Source organism: Callithrix jacchus, chromosome 5, assembly GCF_049354715.1.
Source record: "Callithrix jacchus isolate 240 chromosome 5, calJac240_pri, whole genome shotgun sequence".
Taxonomy (NCBI): domain Eukaryota; kingdom Metazoa; phylum Chordata; class Mammalia; order Primates; family Cebidae; genus Callithrix; species Callithrix jacchus.
In genome coordinates, this window is record NC_133506.1 from 11,254,203 (window position 1) to 11,274,557 (window position 20,355).

General features: G+C 55.8%; 1 protein-coding gene across 4 annotated transcripts; it reads left to right on the top strand.

Annotated features, from left to right (window-relative positions):
• The first annotated feature begins 254 nt into the window (after positions 1 to 254).
• On the top strand, positions 255 to 20,009 carry HSPA12B (heat shock protein family A (Hsp70) member 12B). 4 transcript variants are annotated; one of them, XM_035298269.3, is made up of 14 exons: positions 255 to 352; positions 1,351 to 1,426; positions 6,451 to 6,510; positions 8,554 to 8,651; positions 10,150 to 10,274; positions 12,478 to 12,664; positions 13,053 to 13,157; positions 13,481 to 13,597; positions 15,446 to 15,620; positions 16,436 to 16,522; positions 16,949 to 17,053; positions 17,144 to 17,402; positions 17,782 to 17,885; positions 18,336 to 20,009. In XM_035298269.3, exons 3-14 carry the CDS (start codon positions 6,468 to 6,470, stop codon positions 18,989 to 18,991), a joined length of 2,061 nt encoding a protein of 686 aa, XP_035154160.3. In that variant the 5' UTR covers positions 255 to 352; positions 1,351 to 1,426; positions 6,451 to 6,467; the 3' UTR covers positions 18,992 to 20,009. The 4 variants fall into 4 exon arrangements, with proteins under 4 accessions (XP_035154160.3, XP_035154161.3, XP_035154162.3 ...); XM_035298270.3 differs by lacking the exon at positions 1,351 to 1,426; XM_035298271.3 differs by lacking the exons at positions 1,351 to 1,426; positions 10,150 to 10,274.
• Positions 20,010 to 20,355: the final 346 nt, after the last annotated feature.

A 20,355-nucleotide genomic window follows, 5' to 3' on the forward strand; every position in this document is an offset into this window, starting at 1 on the left:
CCCTCCGCCGCCCCCTCTCCCTGCTCCCACCCTCTGGGCTGCTCGTGGAGTCGGGGAGGCGCTGAAGGGGCTCAGGGAGGGGCCCTGGACGCGGGGCAAGGCTGGGCCCCTAGGCGGAGGCCCGCGCAGGCAGGCCCCGCCCCGACCTCGCACATCTGGGCCGGGAGCGCGGGCGGCGCGGCCATCCGGCCGGGGGAGGGGGCGGCGGGCGGGGTGGGCGGCGCGGGGAGGCCGGAGGCAGCGGGGCCGGGCGCACGTCTAGGGCTGCGGCCACCGCGGCAGGCACGGCCAGCGGGCTGCGGGCCCGGGATCGCGGCGGCTGGACGGGGCTGGAGCTGTCGGGAGGGCGGAGGTGAGTTCTGGGGCGGGGGCTGCTGGGGGACCCGAGTGGAGAAAGGCGTGGAGGTTTGCCGTCCCGGGCTGTCGGCTGAGACCCACTAAAAACCTCCAGACTCCGTGTGTCTGGTGGGGCAGATCTGTAAGCCTCTCTCTCCAGCGGGGCTACGGGTTCGGGAAGGCACTTGGGGCAGCGACCGTGAGCTCCCACCCGGGCTTCGGGGGACCACCTCCTCTACCCCTTGCAGAGCTGCTCAGAGGCTGGGGCTGGAGAAACTCCTGTGTCTTAAGGGCTGGCAGGACTGGTGTGGGCTGGGGCCCGCTCCAGGGAGCCAATTTGGGGGACTCGGTGCCTAGGCCTGAGGTGGAAACCTGGGGGTGGGTGTATGTGTGTGTGTTGGGGGGTGCCTCAGGGGCTCCAGGTCCTGTGGTCCCGAAATGCAACAGAGTGCTGAGTGGCCGGGGTGCCAGGGTCTGAGGCTGGGACCTGGCGCTCGGGGCCAGCTTGAGGTCCAGATGGGGTGGGGTTCAGGTTCCCGTTAGGACAGGGGAGCCTGTCTGTGAGGCTAGCGTGGTGTTGATAAGACACTGGAAGGGAATGAGCACGAAACCAGGGACTCCTCGGAGGGCACACTGCAGTCCAGGAATCTCAGGCGAGAGGGGTAATGGGGGGCTGTGGGCAGAGCATGGGAGGGGCTCTGTTGTTTGTGAGCTGGCTGCTCCCATGATGAGGACCCAAGGGGGTGCGGCAGGATGTATGGAAAGCAAAGATGCGGACAGGGAGGGGTCATAGGAGGCCATTTCTGTCACTCCCTGACCCAGCACAGGATGGGGCAGCCACCTCACTCAGCCACCCACGGTCCCTTCTTCATAAGTGCTCCTCTCCAGAACAGAGTGGGGCAGCCCTTTGGGTGCCGTTTCTGATGCGTGCCTTGGGCCCTGGTTGTCCCAGTCTGTGGCTTGGAAGAAACGCCTGTGGCCTCAGCCCACAGACGGAGTCCTGTTCCATTACAGGCCTGGCTGGGTGCTGAGCAGAGAGCAGCAGGCAGAAGAGGCAGGGTCCCAGTGAGGAGGGGAGCTGGAAGGACCGGTGAGTGCTTTTTCTACACTGGCATCGAGTGTAGCCCTGAAACCCAGAGCACTGCTTGCCCACAGTGCTCCTGGAGACTTGAGTGCCCAGCTGAAACACCCCACCCAGGAAGAGATCCTCCGAGGATTCTCTCCATCAGGCAAAGGGTCTGGCCCCTATGTGGTGGCTCATACCTGCAATCCCAGCACTTTGAGAGACTGAAATGTGAGGATTGCTTGAGGCCAGGTGGTCGAGGCTGCAGTGAGCCATGATTGTGCCACTGCACTCTAGCCTGGGCAACAGAGCAAGACCCTGTCTCAAAAAAAAAAAAAGGAGGGGGGGTGTCCTAGGCTATTGTGAGACCAGGGGGCACTCTGGGATGGGAGTCTCTGGTTGTGAGTTCCTGCCGGGCCACACCCTATCCTGGTCCCCAGTGACTAATAGGTCCTGTCTATTGGGTAGAAGTCAGGGCCAGGGGGACAGGGTGAAGCTGACTAGAGGTCAATATGAAGCCAAGAGTTAGGGGTCAGTCCATGGGCAGGGTTAGGGATCAGGCTGCGGCCAGAGTTTGACATATGCTTGTAGCCAGGAAATGCAGTTACTTGCTGTGTAAATCAAACTGTCTCACTCAATTACTCTCAAACCCATAGGCACCACCAGTCTGAAATTAGTAGGCCCCTAAAGCGGGGGTCAGCCTCCCCTCATTTTCAGCTGTGGACTCTGCCCAGACCTAGCTTTTGGGAGCTGGGCTTGTCCTGTGTTCTGTGGTCAGCATTCTCCTTAAGTGTTCCTGGGTGTGTGTGCTTGCTTGGCATTCGGCCACCTCTTGGCTTACCTCCACCTCTCGGAGAATCCATGGGATCCTCTTTCTTTAACACAATTTTTTTTTTTTTTTTTTTTTTTTTTTTTTGCGACAGGGTCTCGCTCTGTTGCCCAGGCTGGAGTGCAGTGGTATGATCGTGGCTCACTGCAGCTTCAACCTTCCACGCTCAAGCAATTTTCCCACCTCAGCATCCAAAGTGGCTGAGACTCTAGGCATGCGCCACAACACCTGGCTAATATTTGTATTTTTTTATAGAGAAGGGATTTTGCCATGTTGCCCAGGCTGGTCTCAAACTCCTGAGCTCAAGCAGTCCACTCCCAAAGCGCTTTGACCTCCCAAAGTGCTAGAATTACAGTCATGAGCCACCAGACCCAACCTTTAACACAAATTTAGTTCCTACCTCCTTCCTTAAAGAACCCATGATAACTCGATTCTCAGTAAGACCAAAAACTCCTAACAAGAAAAATTAGAATCCTCATCACGAAGGGAAAGAACACTGCTCAAACCTGCCTAACTCCCTGCTTTTATCAATACCTTGCATATCTGAACTTGTTAACATAAGCCCTCTGTGTCACCCATTCTACAGGAAAGGGCACTGAGGCACAAAAATGTGGCATGATGCCAGGTGCCATAATAGGCTCTTGCCATCCCTGAAACCCCAGCATAGGGGCACTCAGCAAATCGCACAATGAGAGATGGTAGATAACTGGAAAAGCTTCTGATAGTCGGGGACATATGGGCCTATGGTTTGGATGTGGAATCCAGTATAGAGTGAGGACGCAGAGTCTTTTTCTTTGAGACGGAGTCTCACTCTTGTCGCCCAGGCTGGAGTGCAATGGCACGATCATGGCTCACTGCAACCTCTGCCTCCCAGGTTCAAGCAATTCTCCTGCCTCAGCCTCCTGAGTAGCTGAGATTACAGGTGTCTGCCACTACACCCAGCTAATTTTTGTATTTTCAGTAGAGACGAGGATTTAACCATGTTGGCCAGGCTGGTTTCAAACTCCTGACTTCAAGTGATCCACCTGCCTCAACCTCCCAAAGTGCTGGGATTACAGGCTTGAGCCACTGCACCCAGTCCAGCGTCTTTTTTTTTCCTGGTAGTTCTAGGTTGTTTCTTCTCCTAGAAGAATAATAGGTATAAGAGCCTTGGTCCAGAAAATCCATTCATTCATTCATTCAACAAAGTGGTTCCCCAGTGCTTAGCACAGAGTCTGGCATGAAGAAATGCTCGGTAAGTGCTGAAGAATAAAAATAATATACAAATAGGGCTGCCAGCTCCTCCCTCGAGGCCTTGATCCAGTGGTATGCTGGTTCAGCTATGGAAGAAGGAAAAATCCTGATTTGTAGTGCTTGCCAATTTCTGTGGTGTAAAGACTCCCAGCCATGACTGATTTCAAGCTACCAATGTGATGTCATTGAATGCAGAATTGGAAAGAGATAGAAAGAATCGCTCGTGGGACCCAGGTCAGCACCCCACTCCATTACCCTGAGCTGGGCTCCTGCCCCTGGCTCCCAAGACCCTTCCCTTCCCCTCTCTGTGCTTTCCTCTTTCTCTGCATCAGCCAGCTGCTGTATGTGTGCTCACGACCAGCCCCCATCCTTCTGATTCTGATTCCTGAGCACCCAACTGTGTACCTCCAGTGGTACAGAGGACAGCAAGAGTGTCTGGAAATCTCCATGGTGCTGGCCATGCAGGAGAATCCTGGACATATGAGTGTGTGGGAGTCCAGGTGTCTGTCTACGGTGGGGCTGGTTTGTGTGAACTGTATAAGCAAGGGTGTGAGCATGTGTATACGGGCATGCCAGAGCCCAGCTCTGTGTCTGCCTGTGTTCTATAGCAGAACTTTCTGATCGGGCCACTGGTGACAGAGAGGGAGTGGACTGGCCCTGTGTAGCCTCCCCTTTTGTTTAGGGGAGCAACCAGGCCCACCAATGAGAACATAGTGTCAGTGGGCTGCAGACTGTCTGAGAGACACTGGGGAGCAACAGTTCTCAAAGTTTAGTGTGTACCCGAATCACCTGGGAATTTTGTTAAAATAGGCCAGGCGTGGTGGCTCAGGCCTGTAATCCCAGCACTTTGGGAGGCCAAGGCAGGTGGATCACTTGAGGCCAGAGTTCGAGACCAGCCTGGCCAACATGGGGAGACCCTGTCTCTACTGAAACTACAAAATTAGCTGGGCATGGTGGTGCATGCCTGTAGTCCCAGCTACTTGGGAGGCTGCGGCAGGATAATCGCTTGAATCTGGGAGGTGGAGATTATAGCGAGCTGAGAACTGAGATCATGCCACTGTACTCCAGCCTGGGGGACAGAGTGAGACTCTGTCTCAAAAATAAATAAATAAAAGTAAAATATGGGTTCTGATTCAGCAGGTGTGGGATGGGGCCTGAGGTTCTGCATTTCTAACAAGCTGCCAGGTGATACCAGTGTTGCTGGTCTTAGCCCACACTTTGAGTAACAAAGCTGTTAATGGTTTGGAGAATTCTGGCCCCAGAACTTCATAGACAGGATCAAGCCTCACCCATTGTAGAAAATAAACATTCTTCCTCAGTTCCCTTCAGCTTTAGCTTCCTCCAGCTACTGCCCTCAGATGTATTCCTGATCTCAGCCAAGCTTCTCAGAAGTTCTATCTCAATATGATTGCGTCACTGCACTCCAGCCTGGGCAAGAACAGAGCGAGACCCCAACTTAAGAAGTTCTAGCCGGGCTCAGTGGTTCACACATGAAATCCCAGCACTTCGGGGCAGGATCACTTGAGGCAGGCAGATCACCTGAAGTCAGGAGTTCGAGACCAGTCTGGTCAACATGGTGAAACCCCACCTCTACTAAAATACAAAAATTAGTCAGCCATGGTGGCAGGCACCTGTAATCCCAGCTACTTGGGAGGCTGAGGCGGGAGAATTGTTTGAACCCAGGAGACGGAGGTTGCAGTGAGCCAAAATTACACCACCGAACTCCAGCCTAGGCAACAGAGGGAGACTCCATCCAAAAAAAAAAAAAAAAAAAAGAATACGTTCTAGCTCATGTGACCTCTTGCCCACTCCTCACCTCAGCTTACCTGCCCTACTAAAACAGGTGTTTCCAGTCTCATCTGAAGACCTCTTACAGGGATCTAGCTTCACCCCTCTCTTTGTACAATCTTCATGAGACCATGGGGGCATCTCAATTTCCTTGGCTAGTTCATGTTCCTCTGTTCAGCCTTAAAGTATACGTTCTTCTCGAGACAGAGTGACACCCTATCTGTCTCAAGGAGAACCTACACTTTAATAAAAAAAAGAAGAAGAAGAAGAAAGCCAGGTGCAGTGGCTCACGCCTGTAATCCCAGCACTTCGGGAGGCTGAGGCAGGCGATCACCTGAGGTCAGAAATTCAAGACCAGCCTGGCCAACATGGTGAAAGCCTGTCTCTACTAAAAATACAAAAATTAGTTGGGCATGGGGGTGCCTGTAGTCCCAGCTATTCAGGAGGCCGAGGCAAGAAAATGGCTCCAACCTGGGAGGTGGAGGTTGCAGTGAGCCAAGATCACGACACTGCACTCCAGCCTGGACAACAGAGTGAGACTCTGTCTCAAAAAACAGAAAAGACAAATTGAGTCATGCCTGTACCCCACTCTATCACCTCAGACCTTTCAAGATTTGCTTTTGCTGTTCATATAAAACCAAATCTGAACCAGGGTGCACAGGGGCCTGCCTGCAGGGTGAGCTCAGCCCAGCCCCCCATCCAGACTTCCATGCCCGCTTCCCGCCCCACATTATCCAGCTTTGACCTTCCCAGAACTCAGCATCACTTGTCATTTCAAAATTACTTTCCTGATTATCTCCTCCATCAGACTGTTGGTTTCCAAGGCAGAGACATTGTCTCTCTGGGTCTCGGATATCTCTCAGCACCTGGCACAGAGCAGGCACCAGAAAACGTTTAGGAAGATCCCGATTCCAAGAAAGCAAAGCCATTTTTGAGACAAGCTTGGCACTCTGGGACTTTAGATCAGATTTAAGGAGTTCCTGTTAATTTTGTTAGATGTGAGAATGGCGTCGTGACGTTGTGTAAAACATCTTTATCTGTTGGAGAGCCGTATTAAAGAGTTCATAGGTGAAACAACATGACGGCTGGGATTTGCTTCAAAGGACTCCAGCCAAAAGTAAACAAATAAAATAAATAAGCATTCGGTGAGGGAACAAAGGGACAAATAAATCCCAATCTGCTTGTCTGTTCCTGTTGACAGCTACAGGGCCTGCAAGGATGCTGGCTGTCCCGGAGATGGGCCTGCAGGGTCTGTACATCGGTAAGAACCCCCACCACTCTGCGCCGACCACCACCCACTCACCCCAGCAGGTGCTGAGACCCACCTACAGGCTGTCCAATGTGCCTCTCCCGCAGAGCTTCCTGACAGCCTTTCTGTGAGTGTGTGTGTGTGTGTGTGTGTGTGTGTGTGTGCAGGGCAGGTCTGTGTTTACTGGGCCCCCTGTGTGTGCAGGGAGGGTCTGTGTGTACAGGTCTGTGTATGTGAATATGTATGAGTATGTGTGCACACAGAACTGGCTTATTCACAGGACCCCATGTGTATATGAGTGTGGGCTGAGAGTGTGTATGTGTGTCAGGAGGGTCTGTGTGCTGGCTGTGTGCACAGGACCCTGTGTGAGTGTCCTCAGTGAATGTGTGTCTCTGTGGGCAGGTCTCTGTGCACAGGACCTATGTACGGGAGTATAGTCTGCAGGTGGGCACGCATGCAGAGATTTCTTCGTGTGCATGGAGGGTCTGTGTGTACAGGAGTGTTTGCATGTGCATATGTTTTGTTCAGGCTGTGTGCACAGGACCCCGTGTGATTGCCTGGGTGTGTGTCTCTGTGGGCAGGTCTCTGTGAAGAGGACCTATGTACGGGAGTATAGTCTGCAGGTGGGCACGCATGCAGAGATTTCTTCATGTGCACGCACATCTGCCCATAGCCTGGTCTGGGAGCAGGCTGTGGGTTCTCTGCAGGGGAGGGAGGCCGGAGGCAGGAGGGACACTCCTCAGGAAGTCCATTCACAAAGACCTGGTGGGCTGGGCCCTTCCTTCCTGCCTCCCTTCCCAAGCTTGAGCCACAGCAACTTGGTCTCTCAGGCTGCAGATGGTGGCAGGGCTGGAGCCTGCCCTGGCTGCCTAAGGAGAGGGAGCCCTTGGAATATGGTCACTTTGTCCCTGCCCCTCCAGCAACTCTACAGACTCTGGCCCTGTCCAGGCATTTCCCAAGTCCCCCTCATGCCTGGCCCTTCACCTATGTTCCCAGGTTACCCCCAAGGCCAGGGAGAGCAGAGACCTGCCTGGCGGTACATGGCAGGACTGTGGCTGAGAGAGCACAGGCCCTGCCCAGCTCAACCTAAGGCGGGCCAAGCCTGCCAGATCCCACACTCCCTCCCTAGCCAGCGTCCCTGGCTCATTGATGGATCTCAAGGCAGCCCCAGTACCTTTCACATGCCCCTTAGCAATGCCCAGTGAGGTGGTGGCAGCTACTAATCCACCCCTGTGGGTGTCCAGCCAGGCAGGCCCTTCTGCCCCATGAGCTGCCTGATCCTTGGAACTAGGCCTGGGGCTGCCCTCCAGGGTTACTCCATTCCCTCCCACCAAAGGTCCAGCTCAGTCCCAGGCCTGCAAGAGGGTTTCGGTGGAGCCTCCTTCCCCCAAATGCTGGCCCAGGGTGTGTGTATGTGTGTGTGGCGGGGTGTGGGAGTCAGATTACTAATGTTATGAGCGAGGGAGGAGGTGCTGCCTCTCCTGGATCTTCCCCAAGCAGCCAGCTGGGCCTGTCTGTGGCTCTTATGGGCATGGAAGCTGGGGAGTTCCCACAAGTCCTGATTAGAACATGTGGCCCAACTTTAGGGTGGAGGGGGGCAACCCCACCTCCTGGCCAGCTAGTTCTGTAGCCCCACCTTTTGAAGGAGGAGGGTTTCTCTCTCCTTCACACCCACCCCAGGAGCTCACCCGCCCATCTCCCCTGCCCTTCCATCTCCGGACTGAGTCTCCCTGCCACACAATGCTTCTGTCTCTCTCCCCTCATGCAGTTTGTGTCTGAGGAGCCCTAGGGGGGAGACGGTGAGTCCCCAGGGGAAGCATGTGTCATCCGATAGGGAAAGGTTGCCTCTGATAGCAGACCCTCAGCCCCTGCCCCTACATCACACATGTCCTTCCTACACCACCACCAACCCCCCTGCAGTCCTCCTGCCCAGCAGAGAGCCCTTTGCCTTAGCCCAGTAAGGACAAATAGAGAACCTCTGGGTGCCTGGCTTGGGGCCCCGCTGCTATCCCTACCCTGCTTGTGCCAGGATGACCTGCCCTCTCTTCTCTGCAGGCTCTAGCCCGGAGCGGTCCCCAGTGCCCAGCCCACCCGGCTCCCCAAGGACCCAGGAAAGCTGTGGCATTGCCCCCCTCACACCCTCGCAGTCTCCAGTAAGCCCGGAGCAGGGATCAGGTGGTGGGAGACCTGGGTGGTATGGATGGGCTCACGCCTGGTAAAATCACGGCAGGGCCTGGGCTGGAAAGGAGGAGGGCACGGGGGCACCACCATGCCTCCTGTCCCCATACACTCCAGTCATGTGCCCCCTAGAAGGATTGGCTTGGGAGGCCCTGGACTGTAAGGGTATCAATTCTACTGAGAAGGTGAGCCCCATGTAACTAACTCCCAACCCTCCCTGCACAGGAGGCATACGGCCATTGAAGCTGGCCTGACTGAGGCAAGTGTTCCTCTGAGCATGTGGCTTTTCTAGGTTCCCAGAGCACTGGGCCTCCTGTTGACCACAGCCCACTTTAATTCAAGTCATATCTAGGGGAGAGGAGATGTGTTGCTAAAAAAACAATAGTCTGGAAACTATTAGTTTGAGCTGGCCACGGTGGCTCACTCCTGTAATTCCAGCATTTTGGGAGGCCTAGGTGGGCAGATTGCTTTGAGTTCAGGAGTTTGAGAACAGCCTGGACAACAGAGCGAAACCCCACCTCTACAAAAAATACAAAAATTAGCCGGGCGTGGTGGCACGCATCTGTAATCCCAGCTACTCAGGAGTCTGAGGGTGGAGAATCGCTTGAACCTGGGAAGCAGAGGTTGCAGTGAGCCAAGATCACACCACTGCACTCGAGCCTGGGTGACAGAGTGAGACCTTGTCAAAAAAAAAAAAAAAAAAAGAAAGAAAAAGAAAAAAAGGAGGCTGGGCACCGTGGTTCACACCTGTTATCCAGCACTTTTGGAGGCCAAGGCAGGTGGATCACGAGGTCAGGAGACTGAGACTATCCTGGTTAACACAGCGAAAGCCTGTCTCTAAAAAAATAAATAAATAAAATAAAAATAATTAAAAAAGGAAACCAGTAGCTTGAAGTATCCAGGACACAAGCTCCCTGGGTTACCCCATCTGGATGACCTTGCCCTGGCGATCCAGCTTAGGGACTTCCTTATTCTCAGGGAGCCCAGGCTCTCTGGGGGCATGCACATGGCCTGTCCTCTCTGCCACAGAATCAGACAGTCTGGTTTGTGTCACTTTGCCCACAAAGAGCAAGAGGGTAAAATATACACTGGTCCATGTGTTGTAAAGCTACCTGGAGGAGCAAAATTGCTCTCAGCTGGGCCCAGGCTGGTGGCTGCCTATGAAGATGGTGTGAGGTAGGGGTGGGGCTAAGGCAGTCCAGGCAGAGGGTAGGCAGAGACTAGAAGCAAGAAAGCAGGAGCTTGAGCCGAACCCTTCCTGGGGCTACCTGAGAGGCATGTCCAAGGCTCAGCCTGGAGCCTGGGAGGGCAGGGGAGCCCGGACAGGTGGGCAGGTGGGGTGGGCCAGGGCCAGGGCCAGTCTGGATCACAGTCAGTGGAGAGGAGTGTCTCCCCCATGCAGAGGAAGTGTTGGGGGTGAGTGTGGGGGTGTCCCTCCTGGCTGCTTGCTAATTCTAGGTCTTGCACTTGCAGAAGCCCGAGGCCCGAGCCCCCCAGCAGGCCTCCTTCTCTGTGGTGGTGGCCATTGACTTCGGCACCACGTCTAGTGGCTATGCTTTCAGCTTTGCCAGTGACCCTGAGGCCATCCACATGATGAGGTGAGGGCAGCTGGGCTGGGAGAGTGAGGTGGGGAGCGTGGGGAGTCCCTCGTACCCTGGGATAATCTTGGTCCCAAAAGTACTGTCACCGAGACATGGGGTCTCCTCAGAGGCCCTGCCGTCCCTAGTCTGGGGCTCCTCACTGGGGCAAAAGTTTGGAGGATAGGCCCCAGGCCTGGGTCCGTGGCCTCAACTGGAGCAGCTCCCAGCCCTCTGAAGGAAAAATCAGACTTCGTTTTTAATTTTTTTGAGATATAACAAACATACAATAAAATATGCAAATCCTTTTTCTTTTCTTTTCTTTTTGAGATGGAATCTCGCTCTGTTCAGGCTGGAGGGCAGTGGCACAATCTCGGCTCACTGCAATCTCTGCCTCCCGGGTTCAAGCGATTCTCCTGCCTCAGCCTGCTGAGTAACTGGGACTACAGGCATGTGCCACCACACCTGGCTAATTTTTGTATTTTTAGTAGAGACTTGGTTTCACTATGTCAGCCAAGCTGGTCTCGAACTCCTGACCTCAGGTGATCCACCCGCCTCGGCCTTCCAGAGTGCTAGGATTACAGGCGTGAGTCACCACGCCTGGCCTTTTTAATTTTCTTTCTTTCTTACTTTTTTTTATTTGAGACAAGGTCTCCCTCTATCACACAGGCTGAAGTGCAGTGGTATGATCATAGCTCACTGCAGCCTTAAACTCCTGGGCTCAAGCAATCCTCCCACCTCAGCCTCCTGGCTAATTAAAAAAAAAAAATCTTTTTTGGAGAGACAGGGTTTCACTATGTTGCCAGGGCTAGTCTTAAACTCCTGGCCTCAAGTGGTCCTCCCACCTTGGTCTCCCAAAATGCTGGCATTACAGGTGTGAGCCACCGTGCCCAGCCCACAAATCTTTTTCTAAGCTTGTACTCAAACACACACATATACAAACACATATGTGTTTTTTAAGTAAAAGTGAGATATACAATTTCCTTTGTTTTAAACCTTCAACACTATTTTGTAGCTATTTCATGTCAGTACATACAAAGCTACCACTTTCTTTGAATGGTTGCCTAGTATTCCCACAGTACGGATGTGTCATAATTTATCCATTCCCCTATTGACAGTTTTAGGGTTTTTTTTTTCCTCCACTCATTTTTCACTATTACAAGAAGTGCAACAGTAATATGCTTCTTTGGAAACTTGTGCTGCAATCTCTATGGGGTAGATTCCAAGTGGTAATTCCTAGGTCCAACATCTCAAATAAAAACCAAGAAAATGAAGGTTCCAAGGGTTGAGTTGACGAGTCACACAGTTGTTATGAAAGACATGTTTCAAAATTCTATTCAGATGTTGTTGGGTTTTGTGTGAACACTCTCCTCTGGACCTCAAGACCCCAGTCCTCTGGATGTGTCCTAGGGGGTCGGCAGGCAGTAGGTGAAGCTATAGGAGACCTCAAAGCTCTCAACCCGGACTGGGATGGGAGGTAAGAGGGGCTTCCCCAGGCCTGGAGGCTGGCTGGAAGGGTGAATGGAGAGACAGACAGGTAACTGCTCCCAAAATACACAGGACTTGAGCTTCCTGAGATTGGGCTGTCCTTCCTCCTGCATCTTAGGAAGCCACAAAGGCTCTGGGCACTAACAGTGCTATAGGAACTACAGGCTCATCAAGACACACAGCTGAGGCCATGCTGGGGCTAAGGACACATGCAGGGACACTGTCTCTGTCCTGTGGAGGTGACAGTCACAGGAAACAACTGGGGGACATCCTGGCCTCCTCCCAAGCCTTCTCTTCCCATCAGCCACCAAGCCCCTAACATCTCTAGATGTTTCCCTAACACCTAGAATCCCCATCTTCTTCTCTTGGGCCACCGATCCTGCCCAAGTTCAGCCCCGACCTTCTCTCACCTGAATGGCGGCAGCGTCCTCCTCCCCGGTTTCCTTTCTCCTCCGTTCTGTTGCTCCACGGGAGCCAGTGACCTTTCTTTCTAAAGGCAAATGTGGTCATATCTCTTTACTACTTAAAATCCACCTAGACAGAGCTCCTAATGACATTCTGTTCTCTTCATGATCTGACCTTAGCATTCTTGTATTTTCTCCGGCTGCATATCCAGCCGACCCGTAGCTAGTTCTCCCTGCTCTTGCTCACCTGTAAGTTTTTGCATATGCTGTTCCCTCTGCCTGCATTCCCACCCAGGAAGGGAGGGTTGCACTGACGGCCCGGTGTCCCGCAGGAAATGGGAGGGCGGAGACCCGGGCGTGGCCCACCAGAAGACCCCGACCTGCCTGCTGCTGACCCCAGAGGGCGCCTTCCACAGCTTTGGCTACACCGCCCGCGATTACTATCATGACCTGGATCCCGAGGAGGCCCGGGACTGGCTCTACTTCGAGAAGTTCAAGATGAAGATCCACAGCGCCACAGTGAGTCACCGGGCTTCAGACAGGGAGGCGGGGCCTGCGCCTGCCTGGGAAAGCTAATGGGAGGGTGGGACAAAACCTAAAGGTGTAAGGACTGGCCCGAGGGAGTCCTGGCTGAGAGGGGGCGGGGCTAAAGGGAGACTTCGGACCCCAGTGTGGGAGGAACTCAGAAGTGAGACACCTGGAAGCGGGCTAATAGTGAAACGGGTTGCGGGAAGGGTGGGGCCTAGGAGAGGTGCTGGGGCAGAGCTAATGTCAGATTGGGGCAAGAATGAGACGGTGCTAAAGAGGAGGGGAAGCTTCAGAAAATGGGGTGGTTTTAAGAATGAGGTCGTCAGGAAATGAGGGCAGAGCTGAGGCTTCCTCCAGAGCCACCCTGTGTCCCTGCCAGGATCTCACCTTGAAGACCCAACTAGAGGCAGTAAATGGAAAGAAGATGCCTGCCCTGGAGGTGTTCGCCCATGCCCTCCGCTTCTTCAGGGAGCACGCCCTTCAGGTATGCTGCGGCCCCACTACTGCTGACTGCAGCAGGGACCCCCAGGCCCCTCTACTCCCATCCTTTCCCCTCATCCGAACATTCCCGCCCCCGACATTGGATGCGTAGCCACTGCCAGAGGTCCGAGGTCATTTTCTCCAGTTCCCTCTCTTTTCGTCTGGTAGAGCCTGTACCAAGCCATACTGATGGGAGGGGGCCCGATTCTTCCAACTCAGCTGGGAAGTCTTTCCTGTAGTTTGATTAGTTTCTCCAGCTCCACAGAGGGCTGAAGACCACCCTCCCTCCAAGCCAGCTCTTCCTCTCACTGCCCCCTTCTACACCAGGAGCTGAGGGAGCAGAGCCCATCGCTGCCAGGAAAGGACACTGTGCGCTGGGTGTTGACGGTGCCTGCCATCTGGAAACAGCCGGCCAAGCAGTTCATGCGGGAAGCTGCCTACCTGGTGAGGACATGCAGGCGGGCAGAGAACACTGCTCAGGAAGGCCCAGGCCTGTCCCCACGCCTGTATGCACCCACTACCCTTGGGACCACAGAGCATTGTGAAAGAACTTCAGCCTGCTCCTGCTGGGAGTTTGTAGGGTTGCTGCCACCTGGAGAGGGAGTGAGCCTGCAGGAATGGGACAGAGGGACAAGAGGCACAGCCCAGGCCATTGTAGACAGTGCCTTAAGTCAGGTGTCCTAGAAGCAGAGCCCAAGATGGAGACCCTTATATGTGAGGTCTATTGAAGAATGGTTCTCAGGAGAAAGGGGAGGGAGGGAAGTGGGACAGGAAAAGGGCTATGAAGGATGTGGTCTTGGCTGGAGTCTAGCCTCAGGTTTAACCTCAGCTAGAATTCATGGGGAGCTGCAGAGGGAGAACTGTAGCACAGAACTGGGGCCAGCTTCTTGTACATCCATATTGGTCTGTCATTGGTTCTGGGGGCATGGGAGGGAAACCTCTCCAAGTGACGCCATTCCCATTCAGCTGAGGGCAGCTGTCCAGAGGAGGTGGCAGCCGTGAGCCAGTAGCAGCCAACACTCACAGTGGCAGGCAGGGCCCCTAGAACATTTACTTCAGTTGGCATCAGTATTTTCAGGGGTATCCCCACCACTGCCCCACCTTTGTTGGTCCTTGAGCAGGGGAAATAGGACTATGAAAGTATAAAGGGAGGAGATTCTGACCAATACATGCAAGTCTTCCTACCACCGAGATGCTCAAAGACCTAGAGCAAGATATTGGAGGGGCTCCAGTGCAGACAGAGAGAGGGCACAGCCTCAAGACTCATTGCTTGAAGGGATCTCAAGTCTGCCTGTGGACCCCCTGGAGAAGCCCCCAATCCTCCTACACCTATGGGACAGGCGTGACCTGGGGCCAGGTCTGTAGATGCCTACACTTTTCACTGGGAGGAGCTAACCCTGAGCACAGTGGACACCCCTGTGCAAGGATCAGGACAGAAGCAAGGCTGTCCCCAACCAGAACAAACACCTGCTCCCCCAGAGATCCCTTGCCAGTTTCCCCACCCTGCTTCCTCCCATGCCGTTCCCTGGCTGCTCAGGAAGGTCTGGCCCTGGGTAGAAAGTCTCCATTCACACCCTTATCCCTCTCCCCTAGAGGGGGATAAGGTTAGAATCTGGGGAACCTTACAAAACCATAAAGTACTTCCCACAAGGACCCCCTGCCCTGATGCAGGAAATAACTTCAGATCTCAAGTGTTTTTCTCCACCCAACTGGCCTGTCTTGGTGCCTGGAATTTCAGCTTCCTTCCTGCTATATCAGATTCCCTGGGAACAAAGTTCTCCTTGGAGTGAGGTGGCCTATGGCTACTGTCTGACACCAGCCTGCTAGAGAAAGAGGATTCAATGAGCTAAAGGGGCTCCCCACCATCTCCTTTGATCCACCACACCCCCTACACTGTCCTAGAGTCTCTGCCAACACCCCCAACCAGCACTCAGCTGGCCACCTGCACCTGTGAAGGGGAACCTTTCTGCAGCCCCCGCTATCTTGGGAAGCTTGAAGGGGAAGGGGCAGACCCCAGGGGTTCTAGGTCTTCATTCTGTCTAGAGTCTTTTCCTGCTGGACAACTTCTTGGCATCTTTGGCCAGGACCATTCCCTCCCCAGCCTAGTCACAGTGTGGCTATAAGGCAGGTCCAAATTTGTGCAGCACAGAGGGGCCCCAGAGGCCTAAATGGGTGGGGTGTGATGGAGGAGGAAATGGGAGCCCCACGGGCCCCCAGTTCCCCACCTCAGGGTGCCATCTTAGGTGTGACAGCCCACAGTGCCACCTGATCCTGTCCACCACCCATCCCCAGGCTGGACTAGTGTCCCGAGAAAATGCAGAGCAGCTACTCATCGCCCTGGAGCCCGAGGCCGCCTCAGTATACTGCCGCAAGCTGCGCCTGCACCAGCTCCTGGACCTGAGCAGCCGGGCCCCAGGCGGTGGGCGCCTGGGTGAGCGCCGCTCCATCGACTCCAGCTTCCGGCAAGGTGAGCTGCCCCCAGGAGCACCACCCACCTTTGGAGGGTCACAGGGCCACTGAGGCCAGAAGCTTAGCCACGTCTAGGATGAAGGGGAAGGGGTCCTCGCCCCGGAGGAGCCCATGCCTGTTGGAACCGGTCTGAGGGAGGAAGGTACAGCCCTGCCCAAGGGGAACATCATCTCAGGGTGGGCCATGCCCCACCTGGGAGAGCCCAATCTCAGGATGGAGATGTCACCTTGCCCTAGGGGAGCAAGGTCTGAGGAGGGCAGGACTCTGCCCAGCCCTGAGAGTAAGGGAAGGGGGAGATACAGCCTACCCCAGGAGGAAACTGCTGAAGTCTGACAAACCAGGAAGTCAGCCCACTGCATCAGCTGTCCCCATCACCCCGCTCATCTTCCCTGACACACATCAGCCCTAAGCTCCTGTTCCCAGGACCCAGCACCCAGGCCAAGGACAACTATGGTCATCCTCCCAAATGCCACCTCCCAGGGCAGGGAGAAGCCCTAAGTCCTGAGTCCTCTCTTAGACTGCATAGACCTACCCTGCCTCCGCTCCTCCAAACCCCTCTAACCCTGATTTTGCCATGACCTGAGACCTCCTAGGTTAAAGGAAGGCCACGTGTCCATAAATACTTCCCCCCAGCTGTTGATACAGGGTGGGATTCAGGTTCAGGACTGCCCTCTCCCAGTCAGGTACAGGTTGGAGTTTCAGGAGCACTGGCTGCTCCCAGTGCCCTTGGAGGGTCTGGGCAGCATGGGAGTTGAACACCATAGCTGGGCCACCTCCTTCTAATCTCACTCCTTGCTGTCTCCTGATCCCCAGCTCGGGAGCAGCTGCGAAGGTCCCGCCACAGCCGCACGTTCCTGGTAGAGTCGGGTGTAGGAGAGCTGTGGGCAGAGATGCAAGCAGGTAGGGGAAGAGGGGGAGTTATCTTTGGCACCATATACTGATGGGGGGAAGGGCATGTTTGCAAAGCCCATCTCTTCCTCCATCCGCTGTACCTAAGCTGGCCGTCCCCTCACAGTCACCCACATCCCCATCCCATTCACAGCATCGCCCCTAACTCCCACTACTCCAGGGGATTCTCCTCCGACGCTCAGGTGGAGTTGCAGAGCCTCTGGAACCATTTCTCCCCCACACCTGGCTCCCATATGTGGTGGTCTGAGGTTCAAGCTCCTGAAGCCCCTCACATCCCTCCCCCGACCCTGCAGACAGTCCTTGGGACCCCAGGGCAGGGCTGGAGGCTGGGCGAGGCTGGAGAGGGAGCAGGGCTGAAGGTGCGAGGCCGCCCACAAGTGTGTGCCCACGAGTGTGCGCCTGCGCTTGCTGCCGCAGGAGACCGCTACGTGGTGGCCGACTGCGGTGGAGGCACCGTGGACCTGACGGTGCACCAGCTGGAGCAGCCCCATGGCACCCTCAAGGAGCTCTACAAGGCATCTGGTGAGTAGCCAGGCGGCGCCCTGGCCCCGCCACCGCCCCCTGGCGGCCGGGTGAGCACTGACGCCCCCTCCGCTCCCTGCTCCACCCTAGGGGGCCCTTATGGTGCGGTGGGCGTGGACCTGGCCTTCGAGCAGCTGCTGTGCCGCATATTCGGCGAAGACTTCATCGCTACCTTCAAAAGGCAACGGCCGGCCGCCTGGGTGGATCTGACCATCGCCTTCGAGGCTCGCAAGCGCACGGCTGGCCCGCACCGTGCCGGCGCGCTCAACATCTCGCTGCCCTTCTCCTTCATTGACTTCTACCGCAAGCAGCGGGGCCACAATGTGGAGACCGCTCTGCGCAGGAGCAGGTGGGTACGGGCCCCGCGGTCTCAGGCAGGGTTTGCAGACACAGGAACGCCTGTGCAAGGGAGGGTCCCGGGCCCCAAAGAACGGTAGGGGTCTGCCTGCCAGCCAAAGTTCCTTGGCTTCTCTGCACCAAAGCAAGGAAAGGCCCCTCCCAGGACCTCGTATCTGGAACTGGAGCAGGCTGGCAACCAAATCCTCCGAGTGAGAAGGGTGGAGATAAGGGCTAACATCCAGCAGGTCCAGGCTCCAGACACCACGTGCAGTGTGTGCCCAAGCATTTCTGCCTAGAGGCAGGGGAAGGGAATAAGGACCACAGACCCCAAACGGGGGCAAGCAGCTGGGCATTGATCAATGGGTCTGTGCCCCTTTTACCACCAACAGCGTGAACTTTGTGAAGTGGTCCTCACAGGGGATGCTCCGAATGTCCTGTGAAGCCATGAACGAGCTCTTTCAGCCCACCGTCAGCGGGATCATCCAGCACATAGGTGAGCACCTGAGCTCAGTGCTCCACCCACCCCTATATACACACACACAGGTGGAAAAATCCCCCCTCTGGTGCTTCAGTTTCCCCATTTATAAAACAGGGTGATAGTATTGGGTTCTCAAAACGTTATCACGGGGATAAAATGAGCTGAAGTATCTAGAGTGAGCACAACGTCTTGCACAAAAGGTCTAGGTGCTTAATACTTGTAAACGCATATCCTTATCTCTCGTCCTCCATGTCGTGGTGGGAGAGAAGTGGGGTGCTTGAGTGTTGGGGAGGCGGAGTCCTCGAGGACTCCTGGGAGCTCTCAAAGAAAGTGCTCAAATGGCGCTACTTTCTAGTTGCCAGGAGGGTACAGGCTAGGGAGGGAAGGCGCCGGTGGCTGCCTAGTGGTGGCCTCAGCAGCTCCCTCTCTCCCTTCTCCTTCTCCGCCCCCCGTCCCGTCCCGCAGAGGCTCTGCTAGCGCGGCCAGAGGTGCAGGGTGTGAAGCTGCTATTCCTGGTGGGCGGCTTCGCCGAGTCGGCGGTGCTGCAGCACGCGGTGCAGGCGGCGCTCGGCGCCCGCGGCCTGCGTGTCGTGGTCCCGCACGACGTGGGCCTCACCATCCTCAAAGGCGCGGTGCTGTTCGGCCAGGCGCCGGGCGTGGTGCGGGTCCGCCGATCGCCACTCACCTACGGCGTGGGTGTGCTCAACCGCTTTGTGCCTGGGCGCCACCCGCCCGAAAAGCTGTTGGTTCGCGACGGCCGCCGCTGGTGCACCGACGTCTTCGAACGCTTCGTGGCCGCCGAGCAGTCGGTGGCCCTGGGCGAGGAGGTGCGGCGCAGCTACTGCCCGGCGCGTCCGGGCCAGCGGCGCGTGCTCATCAACCTGTACTGCTGCGCGGCCGAGGATGCGCGCTTCATCACCGATCCCGGCGTGCGCAAGTGCGGCGCTCTCAGCCTGGAGCTTGAGCCAGCCGACCGCGGCCAAGACACCGCCGGCGCGCCTCCCGGCCGCCGCGAGATCCGCGCCGCCATGCAATTTGGCGACACCGAAATTAAGGTCACCGCCATCGACGTCAGCACCAATCGCTCCGTGCGCGCCTCCATCGACTTTCTTTCCAACTGAGGGCGCGCCGGCGCGGTGCCAGAGCCCTTGGCCCGGTCCCAGAGCCCTTGGCCGGGTCCCGCCCTCTTTCGGTCCAGGGGCCAGCGGAGCGGGGTGGGGCGGGGCGGGGAGGGGAAAATGATGGTTCTGGTGTCTACGCCTCTTTCCCCGCCCTCCGGCCCGAGGAGATGAGGTCATGGGTGGGTCTGTGGGGACACACCCACGCTTTGGGATTGGGACCTGGTCCGCTGACCGCGAGGCTGAAGGAACCCGCCAGGGACTGAATGGGTAAGGGTGACTGAGAAGAGGTTTGCCAGGCGGAGCGCGCAGCCCGACAAGGGGCATGTGACCCCGAAATTAGAACACAACAGAAGATGGAGTCCTGGCCTGAACTTTGCGGATAGGGGGGTGGGGATGGGATGTGGGTAGGAGTAGGCTGAGCAAGGCAGGAAGGAGGAGGCGCAGGAGGAAGGAGGTTGTGCAGGGCCTGGACCTGCATAGCTGGAGTTCACTCTCTTATGGACTCAGCCCGAACCCCGAGCCAGGCAGAGGAACCCTGTGCCGTAGGAAAATGCCTGGAAGTGGACTCCGGAAGGACAAGTGTTGTAGCACATTCCTGGGGGTGGTGCTGACCACCTAAGTATGACTGTTAACTGTAGACAGGGCAGTAGGTCACTAATGGGGAGGTGGGAACATTGCTATGGTGGAGGCAATTATGAGGGATGTGTGGGTAGCATTTCCTTCAAGACAAAACACCCATCTGGGAAGGTCCCAAGGGCAGCTTACGAAATACCCCACTTGCACCCCACCCCAGCCATGGAAGGACAGCTTGAGGGTGGATGGGGAGGCCAGAGGGAGAATGAGGGGTGGTCCCAGCTCTGCTATTGACTCTGTGCCTTTAGGATATTCTCTGACCACCCATGGGCCTGTTTTCCAAAAAGTGTGAAACGTTAGGCCCTTCCCTCCGACTGTGACATGCAACAGCCCCACCTGCCTGAGAGCCCTAAGGTGACAATAAAACATTTATGCTCAAGGGGAAGCCACAGCCTGCTGATATGGCGTGGAGACCCTAATAGTGGGAAGAGCGTAGGAATCCAGGTGCTAGAGACAAGGAAGCAAGCTTTCAGCTGTGCACCCTATGCTTTCAGTTCCCTAACTGACCAGAAGGGGGCGCTGCTGTCCCCCCCATCAAGCATTCCAAACAACACTTGGAGACCTCTCTAGCCTGCGCAGGAGGTCCCTCCTCATTCAAACTAATTGTCTTGGCAGCCAGCTTCTGGCCTAAAATGCCACCACCTGTGCATATTTCCTGTGGGGCTAGGTGCTATAATACCATGCGGTGCCCCTGCCTCCTGAGTAAGTTTACCCAAGTCCTTCCTTGGTCC